At 31.8% G+C, this 21,007-nt stretch overlaps 1 protein-coding gene across 1 annotated transcript; it reads right to left on the bottom strand.

Moving 5' to 3' along the window:
• Positions 1-734: 734 nt before the first annotated feature.
• LOC140431627 (uncharacterized) lies at positions 735-17,131 on the bottom strand. Its single transcript, XM_072519523.1, has 3 exons — positions 16,983-17,131; positions 3,409-3,516; positions 735-2,845 (listed from the first exon to the last, which is right to left on the bottom strand). The coding sequence occupies exons 1-3, from the start codon at positions 16,998-17,000 to the stop codon at positions 2,711-2,713; spliced, it is 261 nt and encodes an 86-aa protein (XP_072375624.1). The 5' UTR covers positions 17,001-17,131; the 3' UTR covers positions 735-2,710.
• Positions 17,132-21,007: the final 3,876 nt, after the last annotated feature.

Below are 21,007 nucleotides of genomic sequence, written 5' to 3'. Positions count from 1 at the left end.
TGTGTGTTCTTATGTGTGCTGTGGGCTCTTTTGATTGTCGACTTAATCTAATAACTTTGTGCTGTTTTTTTTTGTGTTTACTTCCAATTCAATATTTTTAGGTCCCCTGTTCAGTTGTATATTGTCGTCAGTCTAGGTGACCAGTAGTGCTTCTTTGCTGTAGGCAATTCTGTAGCATATATTCCAGTAATTACTATTTAAATGGGAATAAGCCACAATTAAAGGTTAAAGTACGTTTATTGACATTTCAATTTCCACTTCGGACCGTACTTTACCCTTTACCCGACCGAACGTACTTTAATCTTTAATTGTGGCTTATTCCCATTTAAATAGTAATTACTTTAACATGCCACAAGAAAATAGCTTCAGAACAATATATATTCCAGTAACCGGCTCATGTCTATAAATTATGTTTTTTTATCGCAGCGACGCTATTCTAGGATGTTGCGATCACCGTAATAAAGAAATGTGAACACATAATATATACTTATAGACCATATATATAATTTTGAATATTTCCCAATATTTTTATGTGCCAAACTGTACACTGTTAGTTTAGCACATAAAACAGATGTGATTGGATTTTTAAGCTGACAACATGAATCTTTTTTATGGGTTACCCCATATTTTAATGTTAAGTTCGGCTATCCATACTTTTTAGTCTGCTTATCATGTGCGACTCTTGAATTTAAATTACGTTTTATTTGCACAGGATTAAATTACACAAAAAAACATTTTTGTTGTATTCGTATGCCATTTATTAAACATACAAACCAGAACAATAAATACAAAGTATAAAAAAAGTACATCTAAGACATGCACACGTCACAGCCATAATTGTATCAATGCACTAAAAACTAAAATATAATAATAAAAATTATTATGACACATTCGTATTTGAATCACTTTACAATTTTAATGTGTGTATCTCCGGCTAAATTCGTTAGTTCCAACATTGTCCTCAACATAACATGTCAATTGACGAATTAGTATGTAAAATTTTATTGTATATGATTAAAATCATAATCAAATATTGGAGAATTAGAAACCAATTCTCAATATCGAGTACGAATAAAGGAACTAACATGCGAAGCCGAGGTTCAAGTAAGCCAAAATTTTATAGAACAAAGTCAAAGAGACTACGTACTGCTCCAAAAATAAGGTAAAAGTTGTGGTAACAGATATACAGGTTATATAATAACTACAAAGCAGAAGATGAATTCTTAAATTATTTAAATAAATATTATTTAAGATATTTTATGACATATATATATATATATATATATATATATATATATATATATATATAGACGGTTTCGTTTAATGTATTTTTATCAAATTTACAACAGAGCAACACTAAATTCTTCTTTTTTAGTCTAGAAAATTGATTTACAGGATTTTTAAAAAAATGCATTCCACATAAACACATGTTTTAGCTGTAAACTACTAGAGCCTTTAATTTACCTTCAACTTTACAAAAATGGCCTATTCGTTTGTACAAGATGTACAAAAATTTTAATATTTGATCGGAGCGAACGAAGAATTATAGATTATTGTACATGCAAGACTGAGCTTGCTGTACTACACACTATTTTGTATTCCCACAGAAAGTTCTAGTATTTTTATTAATTGTTTTAAGTTTTAAATAAATATTTAAGATGACATCACAAAAGAAAATTATATACTAGTTACTACAATTTTTGTTATATAGAACAGTTTATACAAGGAGTCAAGCCAATGGAAAAGAAATATAAGTATTGTGATAGCATCATTGATATCAATGCAACTGTGGAAATATTCGAGATGTATAAGAATTTCGCTTGTTTTGAATTGAAGAAGAAATATCTTACCAATTTTAAAGACTAAGTGGAATATCAACAAGTGGTCAGAAGGTTTGAAAGAAAATCTACTATAGATAAAGACAAACAACGTGAAAATATTTATCCATTATTAACAGAACACACTAATCTAAAACACATATAAATAACTTTTGTCACCTGCAAAAAATTATCTTCACTATAAGAGTCTCGAAGGACGTAATAAGAACAATGGAGTTAATAGGGTAAATATGTAACATTATTAACATTATATAGGTGTCAAAATAATGTAACGTTAAAACAAAGTTTTGGAGATCCATATTAGAGAAAACAATTTCATTAGACAAACAGAAATGGATAGACTGAATTCCTATAAAAACAAACAACAATAAATTAAAATAATCCCTAATTTTAATATATTTGGTAAAGGACCTCCAAACAGAACGAAAAAAAATGATACAGAAATAGTAACAGCGTAAACCAAAGACAGAGAACATTACGAGAAAGCCATTTGGTATGTTCTTATTAAGAAAAAATACAAACTGTTATTAAAATAATTTGATGCTGCCAATTTTTCTCTATACTGGAGCCAATGTTTCTTGTTGAAATAAGGTCATAAGGCCGTTTTATCGTTATAATATTTTGATCCAATTTTTCTCAAACTTAAAATGTAAGAATTCATCTTATAAATATCACCAATATAAACACAATATATATACACGCAATTCTTAACATACACTTATACTTTACAATATCACATATAAAACTCTGTCCACACGCACCATTCCTCGACTATAAAGAAGATTTTTTTGTTTTGAAAATTGCATTGTTGGTGGCTTCGTATTGAATGCCCTATCACACTAATTTATTAATAAGTAGCATCGCTATTATTCCTATGCGACTTTGCCGTAGGTGGTGTATCGATAACACCATTTATGGACTTCATCTTCTTCATTACAGCACATAGGATAGGCCAGGGGGGATTTGGTTTGTTTGGCACATCTCTGGCAAATTTCACGCTTGGTAGACTGTAACAAAAGTAATAATAAGTATAATTAAAAAACTATAAAAAAATCAAAAAATATAAACTACCGAGATTTTAAGACTACACAAAACACAAAAAGGTGTGTAGTGTAGTATATTTGTTGATTAAATTCTTTTTTATTAAATAAAGTCGGCTTCATTGTATCTACAATGGGTCGCTTATATTACCGGAAAGACTGCGGCACTTTGGACGACTACCAATTCGATATACATGAGATTTTTTTTTATATAATATAAAAAAATATTTGAAAACGCACCTTACCGAAGAAAACGTCGTTAAACCAAATCAATCTTAGTAAGTGTTAGTACGTAGATGAAAATGAAAAAGAATTTAGAAACATCATAATACAGAAAAAATTGGAAAGAATCAGTTAAAAGTGGATTAACTAATTGTTTAAATACTAATAAATATAACAAGAATTATATATTAAATCTACTTAATTAATTAGACAAGGTTAGAACTATTAAAGATTATTAAATTTTTAAGAGACCACGAGGAAACGATAAGAAAAATGTCTAGAAAAGTTAATAAAGTGTTTATACTTACATCTCCGTCTTGACATGCGTTGTTCTGTCTCCACTCGTTTCCCGGTCTAGCTGATATTTCGTAAGTGATCATCATTATAATGATTATTATATTTAAGATGCGATTTTTCTGTAACAAATAGAAAAATTTAGTTTTGTGCTGGTAATTTAATCGTAGTACGAGTGTTATAAACTAACAAAGTTGTACTTTCTGATAAGAATATTTTCTAAACAAAAATGTCTGGAAATTTTTGCATAATAAAATATATAAATAAATATTTAAAAATATCTTAAGGTTACCTTCTTATAAACTTAAAAAGGAAAATAAAAGTTGTTTTGCTTGGTATGCAAAATGTAAGAAAGTCAATATTTTTATTTTTAATGTTTTCCTTATATAACATTTATAAAAACATTTCAGGATCATTAAAAAATAACAAATAATATTCACCAGTACATATTTCCTGATTGAAGGTATATAATGAACATTAAAAGAACAAAAAAAATGTTGAAAATTGCAATTTTGCTACTGAAACAATAAAAATCGGTAATACTTGAACCATTTCGAAACTTATGTATTAAAGATACTGAGATGAAAAATAAATTATCAAACGATAAGAGAACTCAAGATCTAATAACAAAGAGGTAACGCAGTGGTCCAGTCCTTAGCAAAAGAAAGAAATTATTACATTTTATCAAATAAGTTAATCATCCTTAAGATATTTGATTGTATTGGTTAGGTTACAGTTCAATATATTTTTAAGCTGACTTGGTTCTTCAGAAATGTTGTTGATGCTTCGTTCATACGAGTAAAGTTCTGTAAGTACGAGTATGTGCTGGACTGATTTTTGACATCTACACTATGAGCATTTTAGTGGTAGCTGTTTCGTTAATAAGTGGTTATGGGTTAACGTTCTATGGCCAATTCTTACGCGATTTATAACCAGCTGTTCTCTTTTTTCCTGGAAGTTGGAGCTAGACACCGATAGAAAGTTTATTCACTTTAAAATTTGAGGTATGCGAGTCCCAACATCGCTGCCAAACTTGTATACAATATTGATTGATATTAAAGTAGATATCTGTGACTGATTTTTTTTTAAATACCAATGCTTTTATCTTAGGTTGCTTTAACCGCTAAGGCGTCATCCTTTATAGTCAAATACCTATATGTGATGGTATCCAGAGGAAGTGAATGTTTATATTTTTGTTTTGCAGGTAATGTAGGATAGATTTTTTGTTTTGGGTGATTTTAGGAGTTAAATAGACTTGTTTTATGCTTTGCAGTACTGATAATTCATCTGAGATATCATCAAATATCAGTCATCGATCTTGTTTGAACTTAAAATTCTTAAAGACATTTTTCAATCCGGTAGTAAAATGTTTTGGAGAGATCGTATATTCATGTCTAACATCTCTTTCCTATTTTATATTGTTTGTTGTACATATTTGGCTACATTCATGTATTTGCATACTTGCGTTATCATATATATATATATATATATATATATATATATATATATATATATATATATATATATATATATATATATATATATATATATATATATATATATATATATATATATATATATATAATAATAGTAGTCTCCCGTTTTATACCGCTGTCGCGGCTTTGGGAGTATAGCAGGGTAGTCTGCTATATCTAGGGCCTACGGTATACAAGGAAGGTAACATGGCCAGTGCTACGCTTCAACCGTCTATTATTACCCTGGTTTTACCCAAGGTACTCATTTTTATTCAGGCTGAGTCGACCTGGGGCCTATAGACATTTTTAAAATGTCTAGATGTTCTTGCCGGCGGTGGGATTCGAACCCCGGACCACCGGCTTGCGAGTCAAGCATCCTACCGCTTGCGCTACGCAGGCCCTTATATATATATATATATATATATATATATATATATATATATATATATATATATATATTTTAGTAAGTAGTCTATATTTGAAGCAATAATTAGATTATTCATTTCTTGAAATTATTTTAACACCAACAAACAACATTAGATATGCGGATGATACTGTAATTTCGGCAGACAATCTCAATGATTTGCAGGGACTGATTAACACCATAGTTGATCATGCAAAAGAATATGGCCTTTTAATAAATATCAAAAAACAAAATACATGACGATTTCAAAATATTCAAAAGTAGGGAATTACAATTATCTTGACAACATGATCAATTACACGAATTATTACTTACAAAGAAATTAAGTCATGAAAAGAATGCATAAGATTACGGATATAATAGAAACCATCAAAACCAAAAAGCTGCAATACCTAGGATATTTTATGCGTGGCGAAACATATTACTTGTTTCAAGCAATTATGCAAAGAAAAATACAGGAAACGAGAAAAGAAGTCTCGTCTTTTAACTAATTTTCATTATTTTTAAAATACGCAGTAAATTCAAATTGGTATTAACTTCTATTGTGGTAGTAACTTCTATTGTTTTTGTTCCAAATAAATTGATGTTAATGACATCGTGTTTGAATAAACAACTGTCGCAATATCCACTACATCTCGTGTCAATTCGGTGTCCTAATTTCCACTATTTTAAAGTTGTGGCACAAGCTAACTGCGTAATTTATATCCTTTTTTAATCGATCCATTCCAATAAACTGCATAAATAAGATAATAATTTATTTATAAAACTTGACTCCTACATTAAGATTATCTCAAACATTAATTAATTTTAATAAAATAATTGGCGCTTCGAATTTCGAAAACAAATTAGAAATCTCGTATCCTTATTTTTGCGGTTTAGTTATTTTTTTAAATACCTCGAATAATTATCGATATCACGTTTGTATTAAGCGGCAGCGATATAAAAAATGGCTGTAGCCAAAAATTGAACAATAGGTCGTAACAAAATACGTTCCTTACTTGGAAATTAACTTAAGCGGGTAGAAGAAATAAACATATAATAAAAAGCTGGATGTTTTGAGTGAAAAAAGCATAAAATCCAAAGAACAAACATTGGACCTAAGAGGAAACCTTAGAATTAGTGAAAGAAAGAGAAAACCAAAAATATCGTCTGTCTGGAGCAATAAGCAAACCGCCATGAAAGTCTTGAACTATTTAAAAAAGTTAAATAGTTGATCTAAGAGTTTAAGCAGCAACTCCATGCCATTCAAGACCATAAAAATATGCATCAGCTTCAGCGCACAAGAAACATACATCAAGACTAAAACCGAATCAGAAATATGTATGATAAAAACTCAGCCAAAGTTTTTTTTTTATATCCCTTTTTCTATCCTAATTGTCGCCTAAATAAAGGCCTCTCCCGTTTCTCGCCATTCATCCCTGTTGTGTGCTAGGCGTTTCCACATTGGTCCTGCGACTCTTTTGATATCGTCGCTCCAGCGCATTTGAGGTCTTCCTCTTGGTCTCTTTGCATCGTACGGTCGCCAGTTTCCGACTTCTTTGTTTCATCTACCATCTTGGAGACGTTCGTTGTGTCTAGCCCATTTCCATTTTAATTTAGCTGCTTGTTTCGCGGCGTCCTTTATTTTTGTTTTGTTCCGGATTGCTTCTTTCGTTTGCCGATATATTAGTGAGATACCAAGCATCTGTCGTTCCATGGCTCGCTAAGTTTTTCGAATCTTGTCCATGTTCTTTTTTGTGAATGTCCAGGTTTGAGCTCCGTAAGTGAGAACGGGAAGGATACAAGAATCGAAAACTTTGGTTCGAAGGTTTTGGGGTATCGTTTTGTCTTTCAGTATGTATGAGAGTTTTCCAAATGCGGCCCATCCCATTCTTACTTGTCTGCTTATTTCGGTAGTTTGGTTTTCTTTGTTTACCTTGATATTCTGACCGAGATATATGTATTCTTTTACATGTTCCACTTTTGTTCCTTGGATGGTTATCGTCGGTTGATCATCTTTATTCGACATTAGCTTAGTTTTACTCAGATTCATTTTCAGTTCTTTTTTATGGATTCCGTATGAAGCTCATCGATCATCGTCTTCAGTTCTTTCCAGCTGTCGGCTATTAGTACTACGTCATCTGCATATCTTAGATGGTTTAAATACTTTCCGTTTATCGATAGTCCCTTCGTTTCCCAATTTAGTGATTTAAAGATGTCTTCAAGTGCGGCAGTAAATAGTTTTGGAGATATGGTGTCTCCCTGTCTTATTCCTCGGTTGATTTTTATTGGCCTCGTTTTCATTCCGTTTAAGCCAAAGTTTAAGTACACGGAATATATTCAAATACAAACATATATTCTGATTATATTATGAAGAAAGTACTAGACGAATGGGATAGAGGAATCACTAGAGGAGGTATAAAAATCAGTAAGGTGCGATATGCAGATGACACACTAATACTAGCAGCAAACGAAGTCGAAATGATTACCATCATTGAACGGCTTCTTCTTATTCTTCATGTGCCTCATCCTTTAAGGACATTGGTGATCATAACGGCCCATTTTACGTTTTTCCACTCCACTGCTTTAAATTTTTTAACCAGTACGTGCGTCGTCTCCCCGATTCTCTTTTGCCTTCCACTTTCCCTTTGTATAACTAATCGCAGCAACTTATATTTTTTATTTCTTAGTATGTGGCCTTGAAGCCATTGAAGCCGTAAATTTGAAGCATTTGAAATGTGGTCATTAAGAAGAATGATGCGCATACCTTGGGTGGATAGAGTTCGAAACGATGACGTCCTTAAGAGAGCCGGCGTGGAAAGAGAACTCTTTAAATTAATTAAAAAACGCAAGATTGGTTACCTTGGGCACATATTGAGAGGAGCAAAATATGAAATACCTCAGTTAATCCTACAAGGGAAGATCGAAGGTAGGAGAGGAGCCGGCCGCAAACAATTATCCTGGTTAAGAAATATTAAAGAATGGACAGGAATACACAATACAGGCGAGCTGTGTCACGCCGCCAAGAACAGAATTCTAGTAATGAGATAGTCGCCTACGCACTTTGGTGTATGGCATGTTAAGAAGAAGAAGAAGTATCTGGCCAAAGTGGTTCATTTTTCTTTATTGACAGTGTTGAGTATCTTTTTAATGTTTTTTAGTGTTTCCTTGTTTGTTACGTGTTGTGTACATGATATTTTCCACATTCTTCGATAACACATCTCAAAGCTGGTAAGTCTTTTTTCGATTGAGTTCATAATTGTACAGGTTTCAACTTCATATAACAGGACAGACAATACGTAGCATCTCAATACTCTAGTTCTAATTTTTATTCTCAGTTTTTTTTTTCAGCGCATAATTCTGATTTCGTCTTATTGAAAGCCTCAATGCGTCATTTTATTTCAAAGCTGAGGTCTCATTGTTCATTTAGCTCACATCCTAAGTAATTGTATCTAGGTACTTTCTCTGAAGTTTTTGCTTTAACTTAGATTATTTTGTCTTCACTCTTGTTTTTACTGACAATCATGATTTTTGTTTTTTTGTCTTTTCAGAGCCATTCCATACCTCCAGTACTGCGTAAACGATCAACCAAAATTTGCAGCCCTTCTCTGCTATCCACAAGAAGCATTGTATCGTCTGCATATCTGAGATTATTTACTAGTGTTCAGTTAATTGATATGCCTTCATTGATGTTTTCTAGTGCTTCCTTTGACATCTCCCCTAAGCACAGATTAAAAAGTAGAAGGAATAGTACCCATTCTCGTCGTACTCCCTTTCGTATAGGTATTTCTTTAGAATTTTGATGGTCTACTCGTATTATGGCTTTCTTATATCGGTATAAATTTGTATAGATTCTCACATCCTGATTATCCATTTCTGTATTTAAAGTCGACTATAACCTTATAGACCTATGACTATGTCACAGTTGACATCTTGACACCGTTCTATAAGTGTTTGTATAGTAAATAATGCATCTCTAATGCCAAAGTGTTTTCCTAGTTGGTTTCCTATTATTCTATCGTCCAGATTTTTGTAGACATATTCATGTATCATTCGCAAGAAGACTTTTAAAATATGCTTTATAAAGCTGATTGGTCTATATTATTCATTCTTCATGAATGGCTAAACCGGATAAGCGAAAGATTTGGACTTCAGATCAATACCGGAAAAACAGAAAAATTGATTTTAGACAGAGCAAATATTAATCTACCGCATATACACCAATTGGTGAATTTCGAAGTGGTAGACAGATTTGTATACTTGTTGCTCCCTAATAATCAACAATGGTGATTGCTCCTCAGTAATAAATCGTAAACTAGCAATAGCACAAACCGCAATAGCTAAATTAATTTTATTATTATTTATTATTTTTCCCATTGCTACATAAGCAGCTGAAATATAAACATTCAAAAAAACGATAGAAGTAAGATCGAAGCTCTCGATCGATGCCGTATATGGGAAAATTTGACGCCTGTCCTATAAATTCTGCAAGAGCTGAATTTAAAAGACAGGCTATTAAAAAAAAGTAAACCAAGCATACCTAAATTATTTAAGCTACACAGCCAGGAGAGCGGGGACCGCGGAGCTATTGATAATACGAAAGAAGGTAAAAGACTGAGACCAAAAGACATATCTCCATTTAGATGGGCAGACCAAATGAGGACTCTAGTGAGGAAATCCTTACATGAAGTCATCCGTCTGGTACAGGATCGCAGCCAATAGAAGCAGTAAGTTAATAATATTAAAAGTGTAACCACGCCCTGATAAGGGCTCAAGAAATAAGAAGGAGAAAGAGAAATGGAATTAACCTAAAGTTTATCGAAAAATGCTCCCTTAGTAAGCATTTTTCTATAAGGTGATTTTGGTCAAATAGACATAAAATGAGTTCCAGATTTTGTAGTTTTCTTTTCTTTTGTGAAGAACCTATGTGGACAACCGTATATATGAAATTGGGATACGAAATAAAGAAAGAGAAATAAACACAAAAAGATAGAAGAACTATGAAAAAACAAAAAAAAATAGAAATTTGTGAAAAATCCTGTAAGATAAAGTTACTTCAAATATTTTAGCATTCTCATCAACCACATACTCGTCCAATACTAGACAGCATTCTTATTTAAGTTACTCTACTGATCTCTATGTGTTTTGCAAATCCATTGTTTTCCTTCTACAGTTCGGATATCATTATCCCATTATTTCTGAGACCTTCCTAATCTACGTGTCCTATTTTGATATTGTCCTGTCACGTATCTAACCTAATGTCATTTTATTGTGTCACTTCTTCTATTACATCTATGATTTTGGGTCTGTTTATGATCTTTACGTTTTTTATTCTGTCTCGACGATTTTGTTTGTGCAAGCAAGTTTCAAGCAAAATACATAATACATTATACGCAATATAACGTTTAAGCTTACAGGAATCATCTCGTAGTTTTGTAATATTTATATCAATTTTCCATATATGCCCACGGCAGTTGCCGAATACATATATCAATCTCCACATTTTGCTTTTATTTGGTATGTCCTCTTATATATTCGTGGTATAGAAATGTCATTCATTGACGTTTTCTATTGGCCCTGGACAGAGTTGTTAGCTTCTTCGTTAATAATTTTTTTATTGCTACAGTTAATTTTCAACTTAGATTATTTAAGGAGACAATAGTCAACAATCTTAGTTCATTTCGTTATCATTCCATTTTAATTGTTTAAAGTAAAAGTTTAAAGTTTTTATAGAATAAACAATTATACATTAAGGAGATTACTTGTGTCAAAGAATTAAATACTTTCCAATATATCGAATTCCTTGGTTGGAAGTATAGGAAAGACATTAGTGGCAAACGAATTAGCTTTGAGTGCATTCTTTGAAATGTAGTGAAAATTCGGAAAATGAAGTAAATGAGTGCTATCCCGATATATTTGTTTTTCAATTATTTTGATTTATTTGTGTATTATGTACCCTTTATGTCAATCAATTATCAGTTTGATTATTGATTGACATAAAGGGCGTGGTTACCAAGTAAATATTATGACCTCCGAATTGTTTTGCAAAATATTTTCCAATATGCCAAAAAAGAAAAGAATAACAATAATAAACAAAAAATAATTTTAATAAGAAATATCTTATTTTTTTATCCCCTTATTTTTTGATTATAAAGAAAGTTTAATTTAAAAAAAATTGATTACACTTTTTTATTATTTAATTTAACTTTGGTTGATCAGTATTAGTTTAATGCTTCTTTCGTTTTTTTCCAAAATCTTTTTTGATAAATGGTTTTCTAATGTTTGTATTTTGAGAACGATTTCCGAAGTGGAAATTGAAACGTCAATAAACGTATTTTAACCTTTAATTGTGGCTTATTCCCATTTAAATAGTAATTAATTTAAAATGCCACAAGAAAATAGCTTCAGAACAATATTAATTTTTAACACTTATTTTCTAATGTTCTGAGCTACTTATCTATATATCTATAGATGGTACCTTTTTCTATTCATTTTGGAACATATTCTCATGTGTCTTTGCTTTCTGATGTCTATTCAGTAGTGCTATTATCCAACTTATTCCAACATGTTTCTTAATAGCGCAATTCCATCTAATAACCACCCGTTCTCTTCATCCCGTGAAGTGTGATAGTTTTCAATATATTATCTGCCTATTCCGTCTTAGTAGAATTGCATCACACTTGTTTCTTCTTGAAAATGTCTCTATCGAATTAGACAGATTTTGCAAGCAAAATCTGTCTAATTTAAGCTAAATTCTAATTTCTAAGCTAAAAGAAAACACCAGAAGGCATCAGTAAACATTAGAAAACTCAAAAACAATGAAACAAATGAAGCGTACACAGAGGAAATAAACAATAGGTTCTCTAATATGGCAACTGAGAATGATGTTGAAAAGTCATGGACCACCATAAAAGAATCATTTGATGAGTTGAACAACACTTTTCTACTCGAGAGTAAAACAACTACCAAGAATGAGTGGATGACAGAAGAAATATTAGAGATGATGGAACAACGCAGGCAGTGTAAGATCAGGCAGGACGAAGTAGGGTACCGAAATATACACAGTCAAATTCGTAAAGAAATTATAGCGGCGAAGGAGATCTGGATGACTACACTTTGCGCCGAGGCTGAAAGCCTATATAAACTCGGCGACAGCTTCAATCTTCACAAGAAAATTAAGGAAATTGCTGGTGTCTTCAAGAAAAAACAAGTCACTGGTATACATAATGACCAAAATGAATTAATAACGGACCCTAGCGATATACTTAATACTTGGAAAATGTACACAGCCAATTTGTTCAATGATGACAGAACACAAAAACCACCACAACTGGGAGACCATTTGTATGGCCCAAGTATTTTGAAAGCTGAAATTGTACACGCTATCAAACTATTAAAAAGTAACAAAACCCCAGGACCAGATGATATGTACGCAGAAACAATCAAGTTACTTAATGAAGAAAACCTAGACATTATTGTCAAGCTCTTTAACGACATCTACGATACGGGCCAGATTCCAAAAGATTGGCTTCGATCTACATTTATCGCCCTACCAAAAACACCACGTGCGAACTTCTGCAAGGACCACCGACTAATAAGCCTAATGAGTCACTTTTTGAAACTTTTCCTGAGAATACTTCACACTAGATTGTTTAAGAAATGTGAAGAGGTCAGTGGATGGAGTCAGTTTGGTTTCAAAAATGGACTTGGCACGAGAGAAGCGATCTTTAGTATGCAAACATTGATACAGAATTGTTTAGATCAAAGAAAGGATGTTTTTATCTGTTTCATCGATTACGAGAAAGCATTCGATAATGTAAAACATGAATTGATGATAAAATACCTACAAGAGTTGGGATTGGATGCAAAGGATATAAGAATCATTGCCAATCTGTATTGGAATCAGACAGCAACAGTACGTCTTCAAAATTCCAACGAAACAGAAGATTTCTCCATTAAAAAAGGAGTAAGGCAAGGTTGTATACTGTCTCCAATGCTGTTCAATTTATACGTAGAAAAAGCCTTCGCAGAAGCAGTGGAAGACTCTAATAAGGGTATTAAAGTTAACGGCATATTTATTAATAACATCAGGTATGCCGATGATACAGCCATAGTGGCAGATAACATCGAAGATCTTCAATGCCTTTTGAATGATCTAACTCTTGCAAGTGAAGCTCGGGGTTTGAAAATAAATATCAAGAAGACAAAATCAATGATTATAAGTAGAAATGATTATCCCAACGCAAAGATATATGTCTCTGGAGAAGAAATCGAACAAGTCAGGCAATTCAAATACTTGGGATGTTTGCTGAATGAGGGTTGGGACCCCGAGAATGAAATAAAGAGCAAAGTTGAACAAGCCAGAAATGCTTTTTTGAGGCTTCGTAAGTTTCTGACTGATCGCAAATTGGACTTCAACCTCCGATACAAGATGCTTAAGTGTTACGTGTGGCCTGTTCTCCTGTACGGAATGGAAGCATGGACGTTAAAGGCCAGTTCCATTAACAAACTTGAAGTGTTCGAAATGTGGTGCCTGCGTCGAATGCTCAGAATATCATGGACGGACAGGGTCAGAAATGAGGAAGTACTCAGAAGAGCGGGCTTACAGGATAGGGAACTTTTTAATTATGTAAAAAGTAAGAAGACTGCATACTTGGGGCACATTATACGAGGAGAACGATACACTTTTCAGCAACTGATACTCGAAGGGAAAATAGAGGGTAGGAGAGGTCTCGGACGTAAAAAAATGTCATGGCTGCGCAATATTCGACAATGGACAGGAATCCACAGCTATGAAATGCTTCGCAATGCTGCTAAAAACAGAATTATTTAATCCAGAATATTTAACATCTCACCTGACAAGACGATGTACGGTGGACGCCTACGCAGAAATGCATGGCACCTTAAGAAGAAGAAGCAAGCAAAATATACCAGTAAGAATAGTGGAATCCAAAAGTACTTTGTTTAGATGTACTTTTTAATCGAAACGAGGAAAAAAACTCTGCAGGAGTTACTATTTGTATAGGACCTTATCTGGAACTATATATCATTTGAAAATATCTGCTCATTCCAGATGAAACGTAGCAAAAGAAATAAATCTAGAGCATCCTGTAAGCCGGTAAAAACTTACTTAATATTTACTTCTAATAAAGATCGATTACAAAAAATCGAAAACGCATAACTATGTGTGTCTAAATAATGTCCAAATTTTTAGTAAATTCTCTTGACTTACATTAATAAAACGCTTTAATGTAATAAAATAAAAATTCGGCAATAGAATATAAAAATTTATAGACAATCAAAATATACAGACAATATAAAGATTCTTATACAACCATTAGAAATATAGTAGTAGAGTAGAAGATGGCCATAAAATTCACATATGAATATATAATAGAACAATAGCAACAGATAATAAGGTCAGTAAGTGAATATATAAAAGAGGATAAGGCTTTATATTTTCGTAAACTGTGTTATATTTAAAAAAGTACCCACGATATTTAAAAACATAAGTTTTTAACCAGTATGCACTACCGGTTCGTTTTTACTTATGGATCACAAGTAGGTATAAATTTTTACATTCATTTATTCCTTTTTACATACAAGTTAAATATTAATAAAAATGAAAACACAAAGAAAAATGCTAGATATAAAACTAAAGGATAAGAAGGCCAATACGTCTATTGGGGATAAAACTGATATAATAATAATATGATAATATCAGCAGAAAAAAATAAATGTGTGACATCTAAATACCCACTACGATGTAAAATCGAAATTGATGGGAAAATAATAAAGCAGGAAGCAAGGTTTAGATATCTGGGAATCGATATACCTTGTTACGGAGATGTTGAAGAAAAAGTACGACAACAAAGCTTAAAAGCCTGTAAAGCGGCGGGATCTCTTTTGACACAATCTGGAAGAACAAACACCTAAGACAAGACACAAAAACAAGAATCTATAAAGCAGCAATTAGATCTATATTAACATACACGGCGGAGACCGGGAGACAAGACCTGACACATCTAAAACGAGACGACTAATAGAAACACCAGAGATGAAAATATTTTGACGAATATCAGGGAAAAGTCTGTTGGATAGGGAGAGAAGCGAAAACATAAGAAGAGCATGCAATATAGAAGACATAAATGGATGGGTGACAAAACGGAAACAGGAGTGGAACGAACACATTAGTAAAATGGCAGAGGATATGATAGTATGAATAGCACGAGATAAATCACCAAATGGACGAAGAAGTATTGGCAGACCAAGAAAAAGATGATGCGATAAGTTAAACAATTTAGGAGGCTAATATTGAAGAAGAAACATGCTTTAAGGCCTACATACAAGAAAGAAGAAGAAGAAGAAGAAGAAGAAGGGATAAAACTAAAGTAAGAGATGTCAGAAAAGAAATTTGGCAAAATTACCAAAAAGTCCGTATTTCCAAAAATCTTTAGCAGCGAAGACTATTACCAACTTGATGACATCTATAATTGTGAAAATTGTGAGGTTATTTTTTCAAAAATGCTTCTGGTTAGAAAATAGGTGGTTAGTAGGTATAGTTAATAATGCTCGCTACTGCTGGGTGAAAATCTATTTTGAATTGCAAAATATACCCGTAGATGACAAGTGCCTTCAACGAGATATTGTCACAGGACATAACGTTCGAGACGCAGTTCAGTTAGCCTAAGTCTACTGTACTTTTTATGGTATTTTTAAAATTAAAATTTATGCCAGTAAGTCCACGGATTAAAAAAATGTAGTTGCGTTTATGCAAGATGATTCAAAACGATTGGGTAGAAGTGTATATATGAATCAAGACATCAAAACCGTAGAAGGTGTTTACCTGCCATTATATTTTATACAAAACTGAATATTTCAATTTAAAAATAAATTCACATTTTTTGAATTTAAAACCTCTTTTTTGTGTCAAAATTATGAAGAGAAAGATCAAAAGCAATACCAAATAAAGATCTATACTTACAATCTATAGTTCGAAGCATAAAACAGATCATAACTACATGGTAAACTTCAAAAGCACAGACTCAACACTATAATGTCACGATTATGATGAGAGTTTTTAGATCAGTTACGTAAGTTATTACGAGCACATGTTGGTATGTTTCAATGCTAATCTTTCTAATATAAATCGAAAATATCAATCAATATCTTACGAAAATACTATGACAAGCAAGCAATTTCACTGGATTAACTGAGAAGAACTATTGCAATTAAAACACATTTATAAATTTTAAACGCGGCTTTGCTAACACGTGGTATTCGGTGAGTTGAAAAGAATTGAAATGGTAGTAAGTATCAAAGGCCTTAAAATTTGTACATTATATTTTAGTCGGCTGAATAAAGTTTTGAGTTTACTATTACAATTTTTTTTTATTATATACGATTGAAAATTTGAATTGATACCATGATTGTTCAAAAGTTTCCAAATACTAAGTACTAGATAAAAAATTGTAAAGTTCTGCTATTCTGCTTATTATAATATATCTATATTGTAAAAATATTACTGAATATATTGCAACGTCCAAATAATTCTACTTATTAATGTTCTGTACATTCTACTATGATATCCTCTTCACTTAAATCTTTTTTATAATTAATTGTTAGTTATTTTTAAGTTACCTATCACCAAGCAGTTGCTACACAATTAAAAACCTCGATATCAAAATAAAAACAAAAACAAATGACTAACCTTACAAGGTAACGCCATGTCTGGGAATTATTCCAAAATATCGAAAATATTCACCCACTAATTTAAAGAACTCGCTACAGATGCCGGAACCACACACTACAGAATCTTAAGTCGAATTGATCAGCAAAAGCTCCTTTATAATTTATATATAGTATCTAGGTTAAAAGTCCAATTGATAAAAGTTATATCACGTTCACAAGGAAGTGTAAAAATTACACTTGGGGAGACATCATGTCCAATCCAGGAAGTCTGACGGAGCCTCGTGCTGAGCATTTTGTAATCTAGCGAAGTTTTTCGATATCAAGAGCGACAGTTCTTTTGGTTTGGTGTTGTTCTGCAACAAGAAAAAATGATTGCCACGCTTTACGGTGTTTTAAGTTGTGTATTTTTTAACGGTATTGATAAACTATTGATTAGTATTATGAGCAATGACTAAGCTTTTATGAATACTATTTGTAAACCGGCATATATTTTATCAAGAATTTTAAGTTTAAGACTTAAAATTTCTAATTTTTTATACATTTTTTAAAATATGGTAACAAATATGTTCTTGGATAATTGCTTTCTATATTATCAATTTTTTTAAGAGGGAAATCTAATTATACAGTAATTTAGTTCGTAAAAATTTTATTACTATTATTTTTTGACGTTAATAATTCATTGAATCTTAGCAATTATTTTCGATTATTTCTTCTTGTTACCACTTCTTTCCTATAAATTTGTGAATATGAGATGCAAATCTTCGTGTTCTTTCATTTTCCTTTGCCGTTTTCTGATTAGCGTTTCTATCTTCTTTTGCCCAGTATGCCTTATTTTTCTTAAAGTTAACTTTATCGACTTTTTTAACATTCTTCTCTTCCTGCATTCCTGCATTCTGCTTCCTGATTCAATACAACCATTAGCACATAACACAATAACATTTATAAAGAATTCACAACTCTCAGAAATAGATTACAATCCTTACAATATGGTAGTCAGGTTTGACATCACCAACCTTTTCAGAATTGTGTGTTTGTTTTTTTTTTTAAATAATAAGAACCAAACTAGAGGGATGATACATTAAAAACAAAACTAAATGTATCAGCTATAATGGAGCTAGTAACACTATGTACAGACAATACCTATTTTTAACTGGACAATGGTTTTTAGAAACCAGATTTTGAATTCATGTAGATGATTTGTTCTCCATTTGGTCTTATCGACCAGAAACAATAAATCAATTTTTAATGGACATTAACAGTAAAGAAAAATCAATCAAATGTATGTTTTAATCACAAAGGAGGATACAGGATATGTCACCAAAGTCTACAGAAAACCAAACCATACCAACAAATATTCAAATTATTGCTCAAAGGACAATATAAATATCCAAAAGAATTTCATAAAATTATTATATGATAAAGCCCAACACCTGCTTGAACGAAAATTTATTTTAGGAATAAAAAACCTGCTAACAAAGATTTTAATAAAAAATGATTTTTCATTGCGATTTATAAACAAGCAATATCACAAAATTAATGAAAGGAAACTACATAATATCAAAAGCAATCCAGAACTACTCACAAAAAGGGATTTGAAGATGACTACAATACCATATCATAAAGCCCTTATCAGAGAAATTCAAAAGGATAGAAAATAAGTACATTACAACAACATTCAAAACAAGCAATACACTAAGATCTGTTAGATCCAAAACCAAACCAAACAATACACATGAGAGATCAAAGACCTGCACCTATAAAATACCTAGTGAATGCAATAATTTTCAAATTTTAGAAACCTCAAGACCACTAAGTGTCAGAATAAACGAACATGAAAGATACATCAAAAACGGAGACAGACAGATTTGAGATATGTGATATGCCTGAAACAATAAGCACAGAAAGATACACGAATAGTCATAAAAGAAACAAAATACTACAAAAAGAGAAAAATCGAGAAAGAAGTCCTCATCTTAACAGAAGGTCAGAGACACATAATTTACAAATAGGTACATAAACACACAAAAATCAGAATTTAATATTAACCTGAGAGTACAACATCACATTCAGAATTCCAATTTAAAACATGGCTATTTGCTGACAAAATCGAGGAAAAGTAAGTAATCTGTCAAATTAAACATCCCTGGTGTAACCCTTTTATCATTTGTATTTCAGGTAATAGCTGGTTTCCTTTGTGATCGTATTTTTTATGGCACATTTCCTAATAACCTCAATTAGCTCTATGTTAATATTTATCTCTTCGTCTGCGTGCCAAAATTTTTATCAGGAATAACATTAGGTGAGAGACAAAATGGTCTATTCTTATTCTACCTATTTGAAAATCTTCTTGTTCGTCTGCTTATTTAATTCTGTTTTTATAATATATTTATATTTTATAATATTTCCTACTCTACTCATTTAACTAATGCACATCTTGAGATTTCCTTTACTTTTATCTTTTTTTATTAATTATTCTCATATCTCACCGGATCTGGTTTTGAGCGTTTACAGCCGTTAATAACTTTTCTTATTTTATTTATAAGGGGGATCCTTTCAATCGGACATTCAACAATATTTTAAAATTTTTCTTTTAATTTTTGGTTTTATTGTACTATCTCGTTACTGCTATTATTCATTAGGTTCTTTATAATGTTCCAACTTTCTGGACTTCTACGTCCGTCTAAGTATGATTTATTCTTGAGTAGTTTCTTTCTTATGATTTGTTATTTTGTCTTCTTTATTTTATTCTGGACGTTATTTTATTCTGGGCCTTCGCAGCATTTTTGGAACTTTGTTAATATAATTTTCTTCTTCTTCTTCTTTTTTTTCTTTTTAAATAATTCTGCTTGTTCATTGGCCGATTAATACCTCCATGAAAGGTGGCCACTCCATCTTTTGCGAGCTTATCCGATACTTCTTCTGCCGATTGGTGATTTATCTCTTACTGATTTGACGACATGGGTTTCCTTCATTCTGCTAATGTGGTTATTCCATTCTTTTTGTGTTGTTTTTGAGGCAAATGTCAATATTGGTCTCACACTGGCTTTATAAAGTCTTGACTTCATCTTTCGCCATATAGTGTTATTAAGGCAAGTCTATTTGCTTTTTGTACTTGATTTCTCACTTCTTTGTTTAAGTCTCTATAGCTGGACAGTGTAATTACAAGATAATTTATTTCCATTACTTGTTCAATAGAGGAAAGTGGCCTAATAATGGATACATTTTTTTCAACCGCTACTTTTTACAAAACAATAATTCTAATTTTGTTTTTTTCTTAGTGATTTATTGGTATAACTATCTATTATATTCTGGTAGGATTGAAATAACTTTAAAAGATACTTGTAGGCGATAATAAAATGTTAATAGAAAAACCCAAATTCGACAGGTTAAAAAATAGTCGCCTAATATTGGATAGGGTATCCGATATTAGGGAAAACCCCATTTCATCTACATGTGGAATGTAAACAATATATTTGTTTTGTTTTGGTGATAACAAAATATAAATTTTATTTCAGTAAATGATATGTATTATTCTGAAAGATACAAAAATAATTAATACAAGTTAATAGTGACTATCTATCCATACAAAATTCGCAAATGAAATTCATGTTGCCTTCAGCTCCACAGCAAGCTTCATTACCCCCTCTGTACTATTTGCAGCAGCGTATCCATTGTTGTCCGGCTTTGTCGGAAGAAAAAAATTCAAGGCAGTAGATACATTTCACATCATCTTCTTCTTGATCCATGTCATCTTCAGAATCAACAAATGGTATTTCTTGCTCAGACTCTGATGAATCTGAAGAAGCAACTTCTGTTTTTCTTGTGTTTTTGGATTTAATTTTTTGTTTGGGTTCTTTGCGTAATTTAGTATCAGCGTTTATGTTTTCTTTTATTTTCTTTAACTTTCTGCATATATTTGGGTCAAAGTTTACCACTTTCTTAACATCGCTTGCAGTTTTAGTCGATAGTGCTTCTTCAAGAGCTTTTTTATAAGGCGATCCACTAATTAAATCAACTGTACCAGAATTCTTTCGTTTAATTCCT

This window comes from Diabrotica undecimpunctata, chromosome 1, assembly GCF_040954645.1.
Source record: "Diabrotica undecimpunctata isolate CICGRU chromosome 1, icDiaUnde3, whole genome shotgun sequence".
Lineage (NCBI taxonomy): Eukaryota > Metazoa > Arthropoda > Insecta > Coleoptera > Chrysomelidae > Diabrotica > Diabrotica undecimpunctata.
The sequence above is the reverse complement of the archived record's forward strand: the minus strand, read 5'-3'. Positions and strand labels throughout refer to the sequence as shown.

Coding starts and splice junctions, on each gene's coding strand:
- LOC140431627 (XM_072519523.1), bottom strand. Junction 2,846..3,408: donor ACGCATGTCAAGACGGAGAT/GTAAGTATAAAC, acceptor CTTTTGTTACAG/TCTACCAAGCGTGAAATTTG.